Source organism: Grus americana, chromosome 13, assembly GCF_028858705.1.
Source record: "Grus americana isolate bGruAme1 chromosome 13, bGruAme1.mat, whole genome shotgun sequence".
NCBI classification, from domain to species: Eukaryota; Metazoa; Chordata; class Aves; order Gruiformes; family Gruidae; genus Grus; species Grus americana.
The window spans coordinates 20,675,274-20,689,770 of NC_072864.1; the positions used below are offsets into that span (position 1 = coordinate 20,675,274).

Below are 14,497 nucleotides of genomic sequence, written 5' to 3' on the forward strand. Positions count from 1 at the left end.
CCTAAAGGTGTCGGACTTTACGTACCTTGTTTTGGTCCCGTAAAATCCAAGTCAAACCTAAGGAAAACCCCTTGGTCCGCGCTCGGCAGTGGTCATCTTGTAAGATGTTTGGTGAAAGGGCACAGGACTGAAAACCAGAAAATTTGAGGTGGTGAGAATTCAAATTAAAACTTCAAATAATCAGTGAACGAAGGACTCCTGATAAGCAAGTTCTTGTTCTATTTATTACTAGACCTGGATAGAAAGGTTTGATGAATGGGGAGTTTGCAAAAAAAAAAAAACCCCACAGTCTAAAAGAAACTAAAAACATTTGTAAAATCAGGTCAAAATCTACAGGTAGTCATGGCCAAGAGGAAATTATGTGAAAATTTGGATAATTTTTCAAAAAAGTTTTTCATTCCTGAAAGGCCAAACTGGTTTGTTTTCATTCATTTTTTTCCAACTTTTCATTTGGAAACAAAATTTTCATTTCAAAATTGACCTACATTTAAAATAATAATACTGCACCCCCGAATATCTCAAAATGAACCAAAATATTTGGTAGACCTCAAGGAAAGTGCTTTGGCTGTATGCGAAATTAAATTTTTTGGAGGATTTTTGGGTCTGTGGAAGAAGGCAGGGGAACGTGTTTGATCCAAACGGATCTTTCACGCCACCTAATTTCTCGGTTCTGCCGCCAAGTGGAAAATCCAGTATTATTTGGCTGCTGCGATACCTGCTGTCACACCGGCAATGCAAGAAATAATTTTGAGACCCCCCCTGCCAGGCAGAAGGCTTGGGCTACGGACACCAAACCCACCGACCGCTCTGTTAGTGGAGAGCGGTACGAAACCCCTACCCAGACACCCCAGTTATGGGTCACAGAGAAGAAAAGAGGCAACGGGGAGCTGAAATTTAGCAGGAGTGGGGTGAGGTGGGGGGACTTCTCCACTCCACTTTGTCCTCTAATATATATCTTCAGCAGAGCTCACCGAGTAAAATAAAATGAAACGGAGGGGTCTTTCTGATTGAAACACCGTCTCTGCCTTCAGGGACAGATGACCGTAACCCACAGACTTAGTCCTTCATCGTACGAGGCACTGATAAATCTGCCTGATTAATTGCAGAGTGGAGATTAGCACCCACCGTTCAGCATCAAGCCCTGAGCATTAAACTAATTGCTAGGTTCCAGCGCTGCACGGCTTCCCAGCAGGAAGGCGCTGCCCTATAAATCATCATGCACGAGCAGCAGTTAGCCAGAGATGTTAAAAAAAAAAAAAAATTTCCAGCTTTGTCCTGGGAACACTCCCACCGCAGGGGCTGGTTTCCCTTTCTGTTCCGAAGACAAAGCCCCTTTCCTCCCGTTGCAGTGGGAAAGCTCGGAACGAAGCCGTGTCCCCTCTGCCTTGCCACCCTTACGCAGTCGCCCGGCGGGATGTTGGTGTGCAAAATCTTAAAAGACGTTTGAAGAGTGGAAGATGTGCAGGCTAAAGCCATCGGGAATTCCCTAAACCCGGAGCGGGTTCCCGGAGTGTCGCCGTCCATCCCACTCAGCCACCCGGTTGGCCGTGGATGTAAACTAGCCATTTATTTTACAAACGCCCCGAGCCGATGCAGTTTCCCCACCTGCTCTCCCACTGGGGGATATCGGGCATTTCCCCGCCGTCTACTGCGACACCAACCACTCCAGTGCCGTTACGTTCTAGGGACTTTCCCCCAGCAGAGAGGATTTTACAGAGAAAAGAAGGGCAGCAGGCTGCAAGATTTTGTTCTCTCGTCTTTACGTGTTTCCAGCCTCCTCCTCAGCACTTCCCTGCAGAGCACGAAGCTGTGCGGCTAACGTCCCCCATCTGTGACTCTCTCTCTCATGCCCTCCCTGGCGCTCAGCGCTCTCTGTGCCTGCATGGCCCGAAAGTCGTCAGCAAGGGATGACGCCTGGCTTTGCGGGTCCCCTACCCAGCCCTCTCGCTCGGTGCTTGTAGGACAGAGGGCCCATCAAAGCATCCTGCCCTCGGAGGGATGCTGGTGGGGTTTGCGGTGGCTCTCGGTCCCCCAGGGATGCCACCTTCTTGAATTAGAAGTGGCTGGGACAGACAGAGTGATGTTTTCTCACCTTCCGCTGCAGCTAGTGGGTCAGGACCTATTGTGAGACCGTTTAACACATGCTTTCTGGCTTTCCCATCCTTGCTTGGAAAAATCAGGTCAGCTATCCACCGTGTTTGTCTCGCCCAGCTCAGGAACTCTTCTGAGCTCCTCAAGAACAGGGGAGAGCCCTACGATTTTGTAGAACAAAGCAAATTTGGGAAATTACTTGCCCTTCAGCGGCATCCCTCTCGCAGGTAGAGTTCTGTGTTGTTGGGTGGTGGGGTTTTTCCACCCGTCTGGTGAGCGAAGCGCTATTTCCTACAGGACGTAAGGCTGCAGGAGCTCTTACAATGGTGGTGGCCAACTGGCAACCCGAGGGCTTACTCCAGTCCGTGCGTTATCCGGCCGCTGGATTGCCGGACAGTCAGTGGTCCAAGCAAACAGAGAATATTATTGTACGCGTGTTGCAGGAAGGGAAAAGAAGTTTGTACCCACAAAAGAGCTAGCAAATTTTATTTGCTCAGCTGCAGTATCATAGAGAATGGGTGGGAATAAAAGTAGCACCAAACACAAAGCAATTGGCCCGCTTCAGAGCCGTAATAATCTCTAACAGCAGTCCTGCTCAACGTCTCCCCAAATAGGAAGCAGCAGACGGAAGACACGGCAGTAACGAGGTTTCAGGATAGAGATCCTAGACCAAGTACCAGACGCACAGAAGTCTTTTGGCCAAGACGGTCAGAGGTGACGGGACCATCTTGGCTCCAGAAGGCTATGAAAACCAGGGCTTTACTAATCGCCAGACAGCACAGCCTCGGGAGGAGAGATCTGCACGTCACCGCGGCTGTCGGGTTATGTTTTCTGTACAAAACAGCCCGTCTGCCCGCGGACAGGCAGCAGCCCTTTGGCGTTGTACCCAAGTCAACCAACCTTTTGTGAGCTGTTTTACATGAGCAGGGTAGAAGATGGCTAGCGTGACGCTGGGGAAAGCCAACCGTCTCTAACTTGATTTGTTAGGCTTAGCTTTGCTGTGTGATGCAAATCGCTAGGGAGCACTACGCTGAGCTTCGCAAGGGTGTGAAACCCCCCTTTCCCAGGCCACCGGGGTCTGTGTCAGGAGCTTTCCCGAGCTGACGCCGACCAACGAGTGCAGACAGAGGGGATGTAGTCTGGGTACCCACCTCATGGTGTTCTCTAAAGGGACAGATTTGAATAAGCCACTGGATGGTTTTTACTAGCTCAGCGCCTTCCAGGGTCACTCGGCTTGCATGCCCAGCAAGCCCGATGGCAAGCAGGGGTGGGAGGCCTCGGTTAAACGTTCTGAAGGTGGATGGAAGAGCGGAGGAGGAGGGGAGAAGGTTGTCTCTGGTGCGATGCACAGCGGCTGCTTCATGCCAGATAGATTTCCACAGATTGAGAGGTCAGCTCTGAAACACAGATGTGTGAGAAAGAGGGTGAGTGAGGGGGAGAGTCATATGTGTAGCTATTTATTCAGCGTCTACAAAAACTCCTGTGGACTTGGAGCTGGGCCCTGGATGTCTCTGGAAGAGGCGTAGTCACCAGCTCTGCTTTGTTTCCAGAATTCATTCAGGCTGCAAATGCCGTGAAAATAACCAGCTTTTGCTGTGATGCAGCCACGCTTCAGCTGGGAAGCAGGGTCCAGATCTCTGAGGTGCTCTTTAAGGAGGAGGAGGAGGAGGAGGAGGAGGAGGAGGAGGAGGAGGAGGAGGAGGAGGAGGGGGGTTTCAGTTTATGAGCCATGTTCTGCCCCCAAGTTACAGGACCTTGTTTCTCACTGGAGTCGCAGAGGCACCCACCACTCTGCCCCGAGGTCAGGATCTGGATCCCGCAAGCAGGTCCCCCTCCAGGGACGTCCTTCGTGGGTGCTGGATCCTTTCGAGACATCCGTTTCCCCCCGGTTCCTGGCCGGTGATGGCCACTACTCTATTCAGCCGTGCCCCGGGTTATACAAGCTTGGCTCGCTGATAATTAGTACCGTGCCCCTGATTTGTCTTGCACCGCCAGCAAAACGCGATGCTCGTCTTTTCCCCCCACCGCACGAGTTTTCTGAAATGTTCTGAGACGCAGCTTGGAGCGCAACCCGCCACCAAAGGAAATTGCCCCAGCGTTAACCTTTGAGATAGGCTGAGTGACAAGTATGATTAATCAGAGTAAATAACAGCAAAAATGATATTTACTGGGATTTAGTTCACCAAAAGGAAAGCACGGTACAATATGACACACTGGGTCAGCTCTCCTGTGGGTGTAAGTCGGTGCAGCTCTAGAAGGTTTAGCAGATTTGTACCATATAGCTTCACACAGGGCTCTTTCCACAAAACTATTCCTTTTGGAAAAAAAGAAGGGAGGAAAAAAAAAAAAAAAAAAAGAGTTACCCTGGGATGGTCGGAGAGATGGGAGCCTGAGCCCCGCTGCGGTGCAGCTCTGGGGCAGGCAGGGCGGGAGCAGCTCTGCTGGCACCTCCGCGGGCGCAGGTCATGGCCAGTGGTGAGAGCGAAGAATTAGGGGTGGTCTGTATCGATGTGCTGAGAAACAGCTTGCTTGCAGCGACAAACCGGCTGCCAGAGAGCCCCTCTCCCTTCCAGCGAGGTAACAAACCCTTTGGGCTACGCGGCTGTTGCAAAGTCACGAGTTTGCTTGCTGGGCACAGCCTGCGTGCTCGGTGACAGTGACATATGGGAGACAATTAAATAACTGCGGGTATGTCCAGGTTAGTGAGAAAACAGATCCCCTCGTGAGCGGGATTTGTACCGTGTGCCTGGTGCAGGGGTAGACGCACAGCACGCTGACTTCCCGCGGAGTTTACAAGCTTCTCGTTCACTTCTGCCCACGGATTCCACTGCCGTGTAAAAGCCCACCCTGCCCCGGCCCTAAGAGCCCCCCCCGCTCCCCGAGTGGCATGGAGGGTTGTTTTTTAACAAAGGCTTATTCGGTCTTAGAGCTTGACGGCTGAAGCCCGGAGTGCAGCTCGCCATCCCAGGGTTTCAGAGCTCGGCTGTTTCCCCAAGCCGAGCCCGGGCGGTCCAGACCTGCCGCTGGAGACGGACACGTCCAGCGCTCGGAGCGACGCGGAGGCAATCGCCTCGGGGGTTTGGGTTTGACCCGCCGTGGAACAGGCAAGCCGTTGGGAAGCGGCAGCGGGACGCACGGGAAAGCTGCGGGGATGGGCTGGGATGCTCCCACGGGATGAGAACCGGGCTGACGGAGACCTGCCCGACTCCTCGCCCTCCTCCCCGCCGGCTCGTACCGCGGGATGGAGACGGAGCAGCTGGGGAACGGCAGAGGCAGGCATGGAGGAAGCAGCCCAGCACCATTTTGTGGCTCCTTCCAGCAGTCCCCGGGGCAGAGCGCTGCCTATTTTTAGTTCCCGAGGTAGCTGAAATACCACCGTGATATTCATTAACGAAACCCCCGTCGGATGGGAACTGCGAGGCGGGGGGTGAGGCGACCGCTTGGTCTGGTTTGTTTTGCTTTATTTAATTGGTGGCTCCAGCGCAGAGGCAGAGCGTGGCGGGAGGCTCGGCTCCTCTCACCTCGGGAAAAGCGGGAGCGCCAGACCCGGGGGAGGCGGGAAGGGAAAAGTCAATCAGGCAGTATTTAAAAATCTACCCGCTGCGCCCGGGGGGGGGGCTGGAGATTTTAATGTCATTCCCAGCTTGAGGTGCAGCCTGGAGAGTGAGAAAAGAAAGGGGCATCTTCTCTTCTTGGATCCTTAATTGCTCGTTAAATCATCTCACAAATGCCTGAACTCCTGGATGGCCCCATGCTCCTTGACGGAGGGGCTTCATCCTTGGCAGGGGGGAGGAGTACTTTTAAAAATACTCCTTTCACCTGCTTTTTCTGCGCCTACAAAATTGAGAGTTCAATGGTTCACCCTGCAAAATAAAACCAAAGTCTGGAATATTTTTATTACCATTCAGCAGGAGCAATAAACTTCCCTGCCAGCCGTTCCCCTGCCCCAGCCTGTCGACTCGGGGTCTGCTCCGCAGGCAGCTGCCCGCACTGCGGGCAGGGAACCTCTCCCATCCCCAAAAAGGGACCTCCGGTGACTGCAGAGGAGCACGGCCCAAAATAATCCCCTGCCCTACGAGCTCAGCAGACCTGATAACCACAGCCAGAGACGCCTGCCCCCGGTCACTCCCGTTCTGCCCCGTCATCGCTCTTCATCTCTGTCTTCTGCTCAAACCCTCTTGCCTTGGGTCTTAAATCACAGGGGACTGCCACAAGTCTCGGTAGCGGAAAAAGCGAGGCAGCTATTTCCCAGCACAGCAAACGTGACGGCCGTGCCGTTCCCCCTGGTGCTTTGCAGAAAGCAACCTGCAGTTCAATCCGCAAAGCTCGGAAGCAGCCCAGGCTCTGCCCGTGACGGCTGGAGAGCTTCAAATGGGCTTTGCCATCACAGGCAGGTGGACAGCAGAACTGCAGCTCCAGCGGGGCCGGCAAACCGTACGGATGATTTAGGAATATTCACCGAGCTCGCGAAGCACTCCAGGGCAGAAAGCAAGCGTTTGAAATCAACTGAACTCTTCAAGGTTCTTCGTTTGTCTTGGCTTTGAGGCGTGAGTCACCAATACTATTCCTCCAAAACGAGCGGAGTCTGTACAGAGGGCTGGAAGGGTTCCTGGGCACTCAAATAGGAACTTCAGTATTCTGCGAGAAAGACTTTGTGTTCATAAAGTCTTCAAAGCATAGAGACTCCACCCCACTAAGTTTTATGGGATGGTGTCTCCATATAGTACTGCAACTTCTTCAGCCCGTAAAGACTGGATGTTCAGGGCACTGGAGTCTCTTTCGCCGAAATCTCCTGCACGCCCAACTGCGGGCGGCTTATGGGTCATGAGATGGGTCAGGAGGGGTTGTTTGTCCGTGGGTCAGCGACAGCAAAGCACGGGCACTGCCTGCAGTCCCCTTTGCGAGACTCGTGTTTCCGCTCAGCGGTTGATGATTTAGACCAAGATTTCCACCTGCGTTTCTCCAGCCGTGGGTTCGATCTAGCAGACAAGAGAAAAGGCCATAAAACAAGGCGGTTGTCTTCACCAGTTTGCCGTAAGCACACAAAAGGAATAAGAGCTCCTCTTTTCCAGCGAATTGCAACTACAATAATTGGGTTAGTTTGGGCTGGTAGAAATATGAGATTTTTTCCAAAATTTTCAAAGCAATGAAAGAAAAGCTCTGCAGATTAGCCAACAGCCCTGGGGTTTCGGGAGTCTGGGGGGGCGGGTGTGGGAGATCCACTTACTGCAAAGCAAGCAGAGGGGGGGGTCTCAAATTTGGGTAGTTGGGGTGTCCTGCATCGCAAATGAGCGAAGCATCAGCCACTGTGGACTATTACAGTAAGGCTGAACTCGGCTATTCCAAGGCTGTCTAGACATTCCCATCGTAAATCTGAGACGTCTTCCTGCCCCGAGTTGTGTCAGAACACTATTCTCCAGGAGAAGTTGCTGTTCCAGCGAGTCACATTTTTCTCACCAAAAAAGCTTGCGTCGGAACACGGCCAGCTGGCCCTGCCCTCGCTGCCATACTCCCTAACCGCGGGAGATTCCTCTCCCTCTGAGTCACAAACCACGACAGCCGGCCACGGTGGTCTGTGTTCACGTGAATTAGCCCCTGTAGCAGGGGCTCGTAGCAAAGAACAAGAATTCAGGAAAAGCAACAAACCAGCATCTGAAAAAAAAAAGAAAAAAAAAATTTGTTTCTGGAGCCTTTCTGCGGCCCTTTGTGCTACAAACAACGGCCCCCGCTTCTGCGGGGTTACACAGTCGGTAAAACAGGTATCACTGCAGGGTACGCATCGCTTTACTAACGATTTTGAATATACTTGTACATATCTGAATTTCCTTCTGCACCTGCGCAGCGCCGGCTGGTTTGTCCGCTGAATAGAGGTGTTTGTTGGCGAGAGGTGGGTTGCACAAATAACCTCTTTCCTTGCGGCTTCCTTGCTCCATCCTCCTTTTTCCCTTCCCGCTGGGTCACACGGCGTGGATCCCAGAGCCCCGTCCCGAGGAACGCAGCCTCTTTACTCCTGAACTGTTCCCGAAATCCCTGGCTCCCGGTTCTGCCTGGAGCATCCAGCTGTGACCTCTCGTTTCTTTTCTCTGCAGGCCGACGCCAAGATGGTCTGCGATGTCGTGAGTCGGATGGAGGACACAGAGCCCTTCTCTCCAGAGCTGCTGTCAGCCATGATGAGACTCTGGGCAGACTCTGGCATCCAAGAATGCTTCAACCGGTCCCGGGAATATCAACTTAACGACTCGGCCCAATAGTGAGTATCCCTGTCTCTTGCGTTAAGAAGCTGCGTTTGGGCTTGTTAGGGTTTTAGCTGAAGTTAATGACCTCATAGCAGCGGAGATGAACGCGGTTCTGTGTGTCGCGTTCTGCTGCACGGCGGAAAGGATCAGGCGGGACGTCCATGTCCCCTCCAGCCGGTCTGGGGTCAGGTCCGTCACCCCGAGGCTGGGTTCCCAAACTGATTGTCTGAATCCACGGCTTTGGTTAGTCCTGCCGTGAGGACGGGACATCTACCCGTCAGCGGCTGCTCTGGCTCTGAAGAAGCGTTGAGTGCTTCCCCGGTTTCAGTTCAGCCCCATTTCTCACGATAATTCATCCGATCTGCTTGCCTCCACCCAGGCAAGGAGGCTAAAGCTTTTCATCCCGTAATTTCAATCGCAGCGGCCGTTGCAGCCAGACAAAATGTCCCTCTGGCCCCGTACTGTGTCTTGGGCAGCAGTCAGCAAAATGTGGTGAAGTATGAACAGGCACAGAGCAATGATTTCCCCAGACGTGGACTGTTTGGTAATCAGAGAAATAGAGGCCTCCCCAAACGGCGACAGGGGAACGCTACATCCGTGCTCTTGGCTTTCACGGTATCCCTTGTCAACAAGTTCTCCAGCTGACTCACGCACTTCTGGAGTTGTTACTGCGTGTTTGGATTGTCTGGCACCTCTGCTTAGGTTTTTTTCCTGGCTATCTGTCAAAACACGGACCCAGGCACCGGCGTGGCTGCTGGGTTTGTTCCGTGCGGTGGGTCTGGTAGTCCTCGGTCTGCGCCAGCCCCTCCCATCCAAGCTGGCAGGGCAGTTAGGGAGCGCGGGGTTATTTCTGCTCTTGCGGTGCTGCAGCAGAAGGCGAGTGATGACGCATGGCTTGGCATTGACCGAAAACCAAATGGGAAACCTGCAGATGTGTGGTTGGTGTCGCAGCATCCTACCCAACCATTTCTCATCGCGAACGACTACATCTCAGTGATGATCCTGGCATTGTGCTGCCTTTTAATCACTGCTAGGTGGACATCCATGTTCAATCTATATTTCATTGCCTGTAGTAGCAAAATCAGCCTTCTCTTGCCAGCAGTTTCTTTTTTTTTTTTTATTTCCCCACAAAAGAAGGGTCTGATGGCAAAAACATACCTTTAGAGATATAAATTATATAAAATGCCAGTCCTAATTGCATTACAACCTTGTGGAAAATTCTTCAATTGTTTTAGAGCCAATTACCTTGAGGAAAGTATTTTGATTTTTCTTCCATGCAAGACAGCAGTTGAAAATAATAAGCATAGCCCTCCCAATGTGACCAGCTGCTGGGCAATTCATCAGCGAGAGCTCTGAAACCACAAGCAGTTTCTAGACGTCCGCCGAAAGAAGCTCTGTGCCGTGGTATGCACAGCGATACCAACGTGCACCAACCGTCGTGCTACGGCTGGACGCTTGTTTTCTCCGGGCTGGGTCAGATGGTGAAGCTGAAGATGACAAAGTCCTTCGCGTTTACGGACCCGCTGCCGTTTAGGAGCCTCTGGTGGTTCCGTCACCGGGAGCAGAGATGCTGTCGCGGGGCAGGGCGCTGTAACGCATCCTGCTGCACCTCCAGGCTCTGATGCCGTCGCACCAGATGGTGATGCAAGTGAGAGCTCACTTGGCACTTATTCACGCCCAGTGGACTCCCAGTGAAAAGAGGCGTATTTTTCATTTAATCCTCCAGTGCTTTGGGGTTGTTTTCTTCTGCATGAGTGAAAGATTGGAGACGGTTTTCTATTTTCTCCCCCTTTCTGCCCCGGGAAAGGGCTTATCTTTATTGACACTGATATTGGGTTTAAAACACAGCAGCTACAAAATGTGGTTCCATTAGGGCTGAGAAAAATAAACTCGGGGCAAGAACCGAATCTGAAGCTCCCCAAAGTTTATAAAACAGCGAAGGGCAGTGAGTTGGACAAGCATCGCTCTTTCTTCAGGCTTCTCCTGGTGTTAAGCCACAGGGACTGGTGCTTTGCTGGCAGGAGGGAAGTTTGCTGCAGGAGTCAGAGATCGCGCTCCAGGGCTGCTCAGGACATGTCGCAAAGCCCAAAGGCACCCAGCGAGCAGGTCCTGTCGTGGCCAGCGCAGGTGGGACCTTCAGGAGTGGTCCAGGCACTTCCCTTCGCCCTAGAAACCACCCGCTGAATGGCCTGAACGCTCTTCAGAACCCCCCTCCGCTGCCTGGCTAGCTAAGAAGCACCTCTTGGGCTTCTCCAGATCGGTGCTGCCGTTGTCCTACATTGCTCTTCCAGTGCTTTACCTTGAGTTGTTTTTTAAATGCCTCGAACAACGGGCCTTCTGTTACAGCCCCTGGGAGACCAAGTCACAGGCTGATCCACAGCCTGCAAGAGCTAGCAGCACGGCTCTTATTAGACTGTCATTAATTTCACTCAAAACAGATTTCGTATTTTGTAGTAGCCTAAACAACAAGTGAGTAATAGCTCTTCTCTCCTATCAAGGATGGGCAGGAGCGCATCGCTTTCTGCTCTCCCATGCGTGCCTGCCTAACGGGGTGGACTTCTCTGCAAAGCTTTGCTTCTTTTAGGCTCTAAAGTCAGCCTGTCCTTAGCAAGGATCTCATAGCTACTGCGGAGGAACGGTAGAAAACAGCACTTTTCCAAAGAAAAAATCCACGACCGAGGAAGAGGGGAGGTTCAGTAATGGACAGCAGAAAGTAAAACCATACGGACAGCGAGAGAACGGAAGAGAGTAAGATGTAGCAGTTGGTTCCGTCTTTTTTCAGTACTGCAGTTTTTCGTCATTCCCTAAGGCAAATTTACGGGTGGGTTGAGTTCCACATTCCTAATCTCTTGATTATGTTTTTATTCCTACTTTGTCTCCTCTTCCTTTCTTGTCTCCATGCCTAGGAGCTAAATCTACCTCTGATCATCAAAGAGTCTGGGCACTGCTGATGTCTTTTTCTTCTCTAGCCAGTTTCTGTCTGTGGAAGCACATCTGTGACCCACATTTTGCTTTCAAAATCAGCAAAATAGAGGTTTCCAGCTGGTTTCCTTAATCTCCTACTTTTGTTCAGATTTTAAAATGGTCTCGTGTTTCCTAGCCTCGAGTTCGTAACTAGCCTGGTCAGCGGAGTACGGAGCATAGGGCAGGTTTGATCTTAACCACCCAGGGCCGGGGACCTGCTTTGAACGGCCTCCAGGCTTCAGCGGGGGAATGGAGCAGACGGAGCATCCACTCGAGCACTGGTTTTCCGTGTGCGTATCCAAACAGGCACAAGCCCTGCGAGATGTGTAGGCAGAGAGACAGTTTGCAAGTACACAGACGCAAAAAAGCCAGCATCCATCTCAAGTTATTCTCCTCCTGCTTCCAAGCACATCGAAAGATCATTTGATAATGCCAGGGCTGTGAAACTACCGTGAAAATGTAAAATATTTTAGGCCTGCATTCAACCCATCCATCTTCACACGTATCAGAGGTGTCAGGGCTGGGAAGCTTGTTGCCTTTGGCTCTCTCCGTAGGGAGCGAAGGGAGGGAGAGGTGCCTCCGGAGAGGGATACAGACCTCGCCGCTCAGTGGAAAGAGAGATCGGTTGGGTCTGCTGCTGTGCCAGAGCTAACCGCAGCCCTGACATCTCAACTCTGTGCCAAATACCAAGCCCAAACTGGACAACACTTTGGTCGCTCCATCTTCAAGAAACTCCTCTGGCAGTGCCTGATAGAAAAGCGGCACCGAACTCAGAATAAAATACCGCAGTGCCTTCCTTCTCACCCTATCTCGCGTGGGACCGTTTTCCGATCTCTTTTCCTTGCTAAAGAATTGTCTTTGCATGATGGTTTCACCTTCCCTACTGATACTTATTGCATCCCACATGCCAACACACACTTTGGATGGAGAAGACAGTGAAGAAAGTAGAGCCAGATATTGTTGTGATGTGGTGAAGGGCTTCCAGACCGAGCCCCGGCAAGGCAGCGTTGGAACAGGCTGTCCAGGGAGGCTGCAAAGTCTCCATCCTTGGAAATACCCAGCACTGAGCCACCCGAGCTAACTTTCAAACTGACTTTAACTTTGAGGTTGACTCTGCCTTGAACAGGGGGATGGTCCAGGTGAACTCCAGAGGTCCAATCCACACCGGCACTTTTGGGTTTGCCTTTTGGGTTTTTTCCCCGCCTCGCTCTTTCTCTCATGACACTGGGCTTAAAAGGGAGAAAGAGGTCTTCAGGGTTGGCTGCAGTCTCCTGTTCCTGACCATGCAGGACCACGCCGCTCTATGATAATGCCCGTGCCCCGCCAGTCCCGTGGTCTAAAGGTTTGCCTTGCTGGCTTTTGCCTAAAGGCAAACCTTTAGATCACGGGACTCGCGGGACACGGGCATTATGCACGACTGTCAGGACATGCTCCATTTTAATGAGCCGCAATTGTTGCTGGCTCTCTCAGACTGAAGAAAGAAAAATTATAGGTCAAGGTTTTGCATTAATATTCCCGTCAGGTGCGTAGATTCCATTTTCTCATCACAGCTTTTGCATTAGAATATGGTTTTCTGCGCGCCCGTCTTACTCGTGCCTGTCACTTGCTCTCCCTTGCATTTAATTGGAGGGAGTAGCAGCATAAACGGAACAATCCAATTAATTGGGATGACTTGCGTTGCGCTGTTTATTGAACAACCCACCTTTGTGTCTTGGAGCCCAAGCACCAATAAAGCAGAAAGGGAAAAATACATCACAAGCGGAGATGTAGATACATTTGTCTGAATTCATGGTTTAATTTACCCCTGTAAGTAAATATGCCCACCAGCTTTGAATAATTAAGTTCCCCGTACGATAAGCAAAACAAAAGAGAGCTTGGTGACCGGAATCGCCAGCCTTGCTCAGTTCCCACAAATGAGATGCAAACAGATTTGCAGGGAGGAGCAGCTCTGCGACGGCTGCTGGTGCCAGGTCTGGAGCTGGGCTGTTTCTGGTAAGCGCGGGGTGGGGGACACGGCTGAGCATCAGGGCAGGGCTTGGGCTCGGTGGAGGTCTCAGGCTTCGTTATTATCCTCATAAATTAAGGGATCGCTATTGTTATATGGCTGCACCTAGGGCTGAGCGTGAGCTGGAGGAAGGTGTTGTCTTTGAATCAGCTGGATGTTGTCCAGCTTCTCGCCCTCAGTCTTCATCCACCTGGAGACCCAATATCACCAAAATTGGGTGCAATCTCTGCAGGGGCTGCCTCTGTTGACCCAAAGCAGGTTGGAGACCACACCACAGTATCTCGAGGATGGGTGTTAAACACTGCTCACCTTCCCATCCCACCAAACGCTGCCAGGAGAGCGTGCGGACTGAACTTCCTCACCAGAAAACTCATGCAGCCCCATCATAAGACATCACCGCTTACAATGCCCATCCCACTCGGACACCGGTGCAGAGGAGAGCTCCACCAGACTCAATCTCTCCTGCAGCACAGCCTCTCCACGCAGGAGAGGCCACTCCGAAGCTTAGTCCCAGAGCTGGGCTCTTCCCTTTACCCTTTCCAAACCACATGTGCAAGTCATCGGGGAAAGGGGGAACTGTCTCAGAAGACATTTCCTGGCTGGAGCTCATGCAAACTCCAAGAAAATGAAGGAGAAGGAAAAGCAGGAGGTCCTGTCCCTTGAGAACACCCGGTTTCTGAAGGACGATACCCTCTCTTGGTCTGTGTGAAGGTATCTGAGATGCCATCACCCCCCCCCCCCCCCGCTTAACTTCGAGGAGAAGCTGCAGAGCTGGGCTTTAAAGCTGAGCTTGTGGCAGCACCCGGCGACGTGGGAACATCCAGGAAAGCATTCACCAGCTGAACCAGAGCTCCGACACTTTGCTCGCTGCCTTGCCATCTGAAATCGCAAATTCTGCAGCCAGCTCCACTAAAAACTCAGCGCCTCTTTAGATACGGATCTCGCAGGCAAAAACTGGTGGTATAGTGCTGTCACTTCCCCCCTCCCAATCCTCCTTTATCCCCCAAACAATCTCTCTAAGCTCTGTCTGAAGAGACCCAGGAGATGACACGGACCGCAGTGCAAGGAGGAGCAGAGAAGTTACGTAGGTACTTCACTCCCGGGGGACAGCGGCGTAGCGGTACCCGCTACCTCCCGCCCGTTTGTCATTGCCGCGTCGCGTCGTAGCAATGTTATCTCTGGCCTGGGGATTAGTAAACTC

The 14,497-nt window shown here is 52.0% G+C and overlaps 2 protein-coding genes across 3 annotated transcripts in view; one reads left to right on the forward strand and one right to left on the reverse strand.

Annotated features, from left to right (window-relative positions):
* Positions 1 to 14,497, reverse strand: part of CBFB (core-binding factor subunit beta) — a 244,321-nt gene that overhangs the window by 187,874 nt on the left and 41,950 nt on the right. The gene's annotated exons all lie outside the window — the stretch shown is intronic.
* The window catches only part of GNAO1 (G protein subunit alpha o1), a 139,478-nt gene that overhangs the window by 83,089 nt on the left and 41,892 nt on the right, over positions 1 to 14,497 (forward strand). For both annotated transcript variants that reach the window (XM_054840299.1, XM_054840301.1), the window contains exon 4: positions 8,181 to 8,341. In XM_054840299.1, the coding sequence (XP_054696274.1) occupies positions 8,181 to 8,341 (161 nt within the window). The remainder of the gene's footprint in view (positions 1 to 8,180; positions 8,342 to 14,497) is intronic.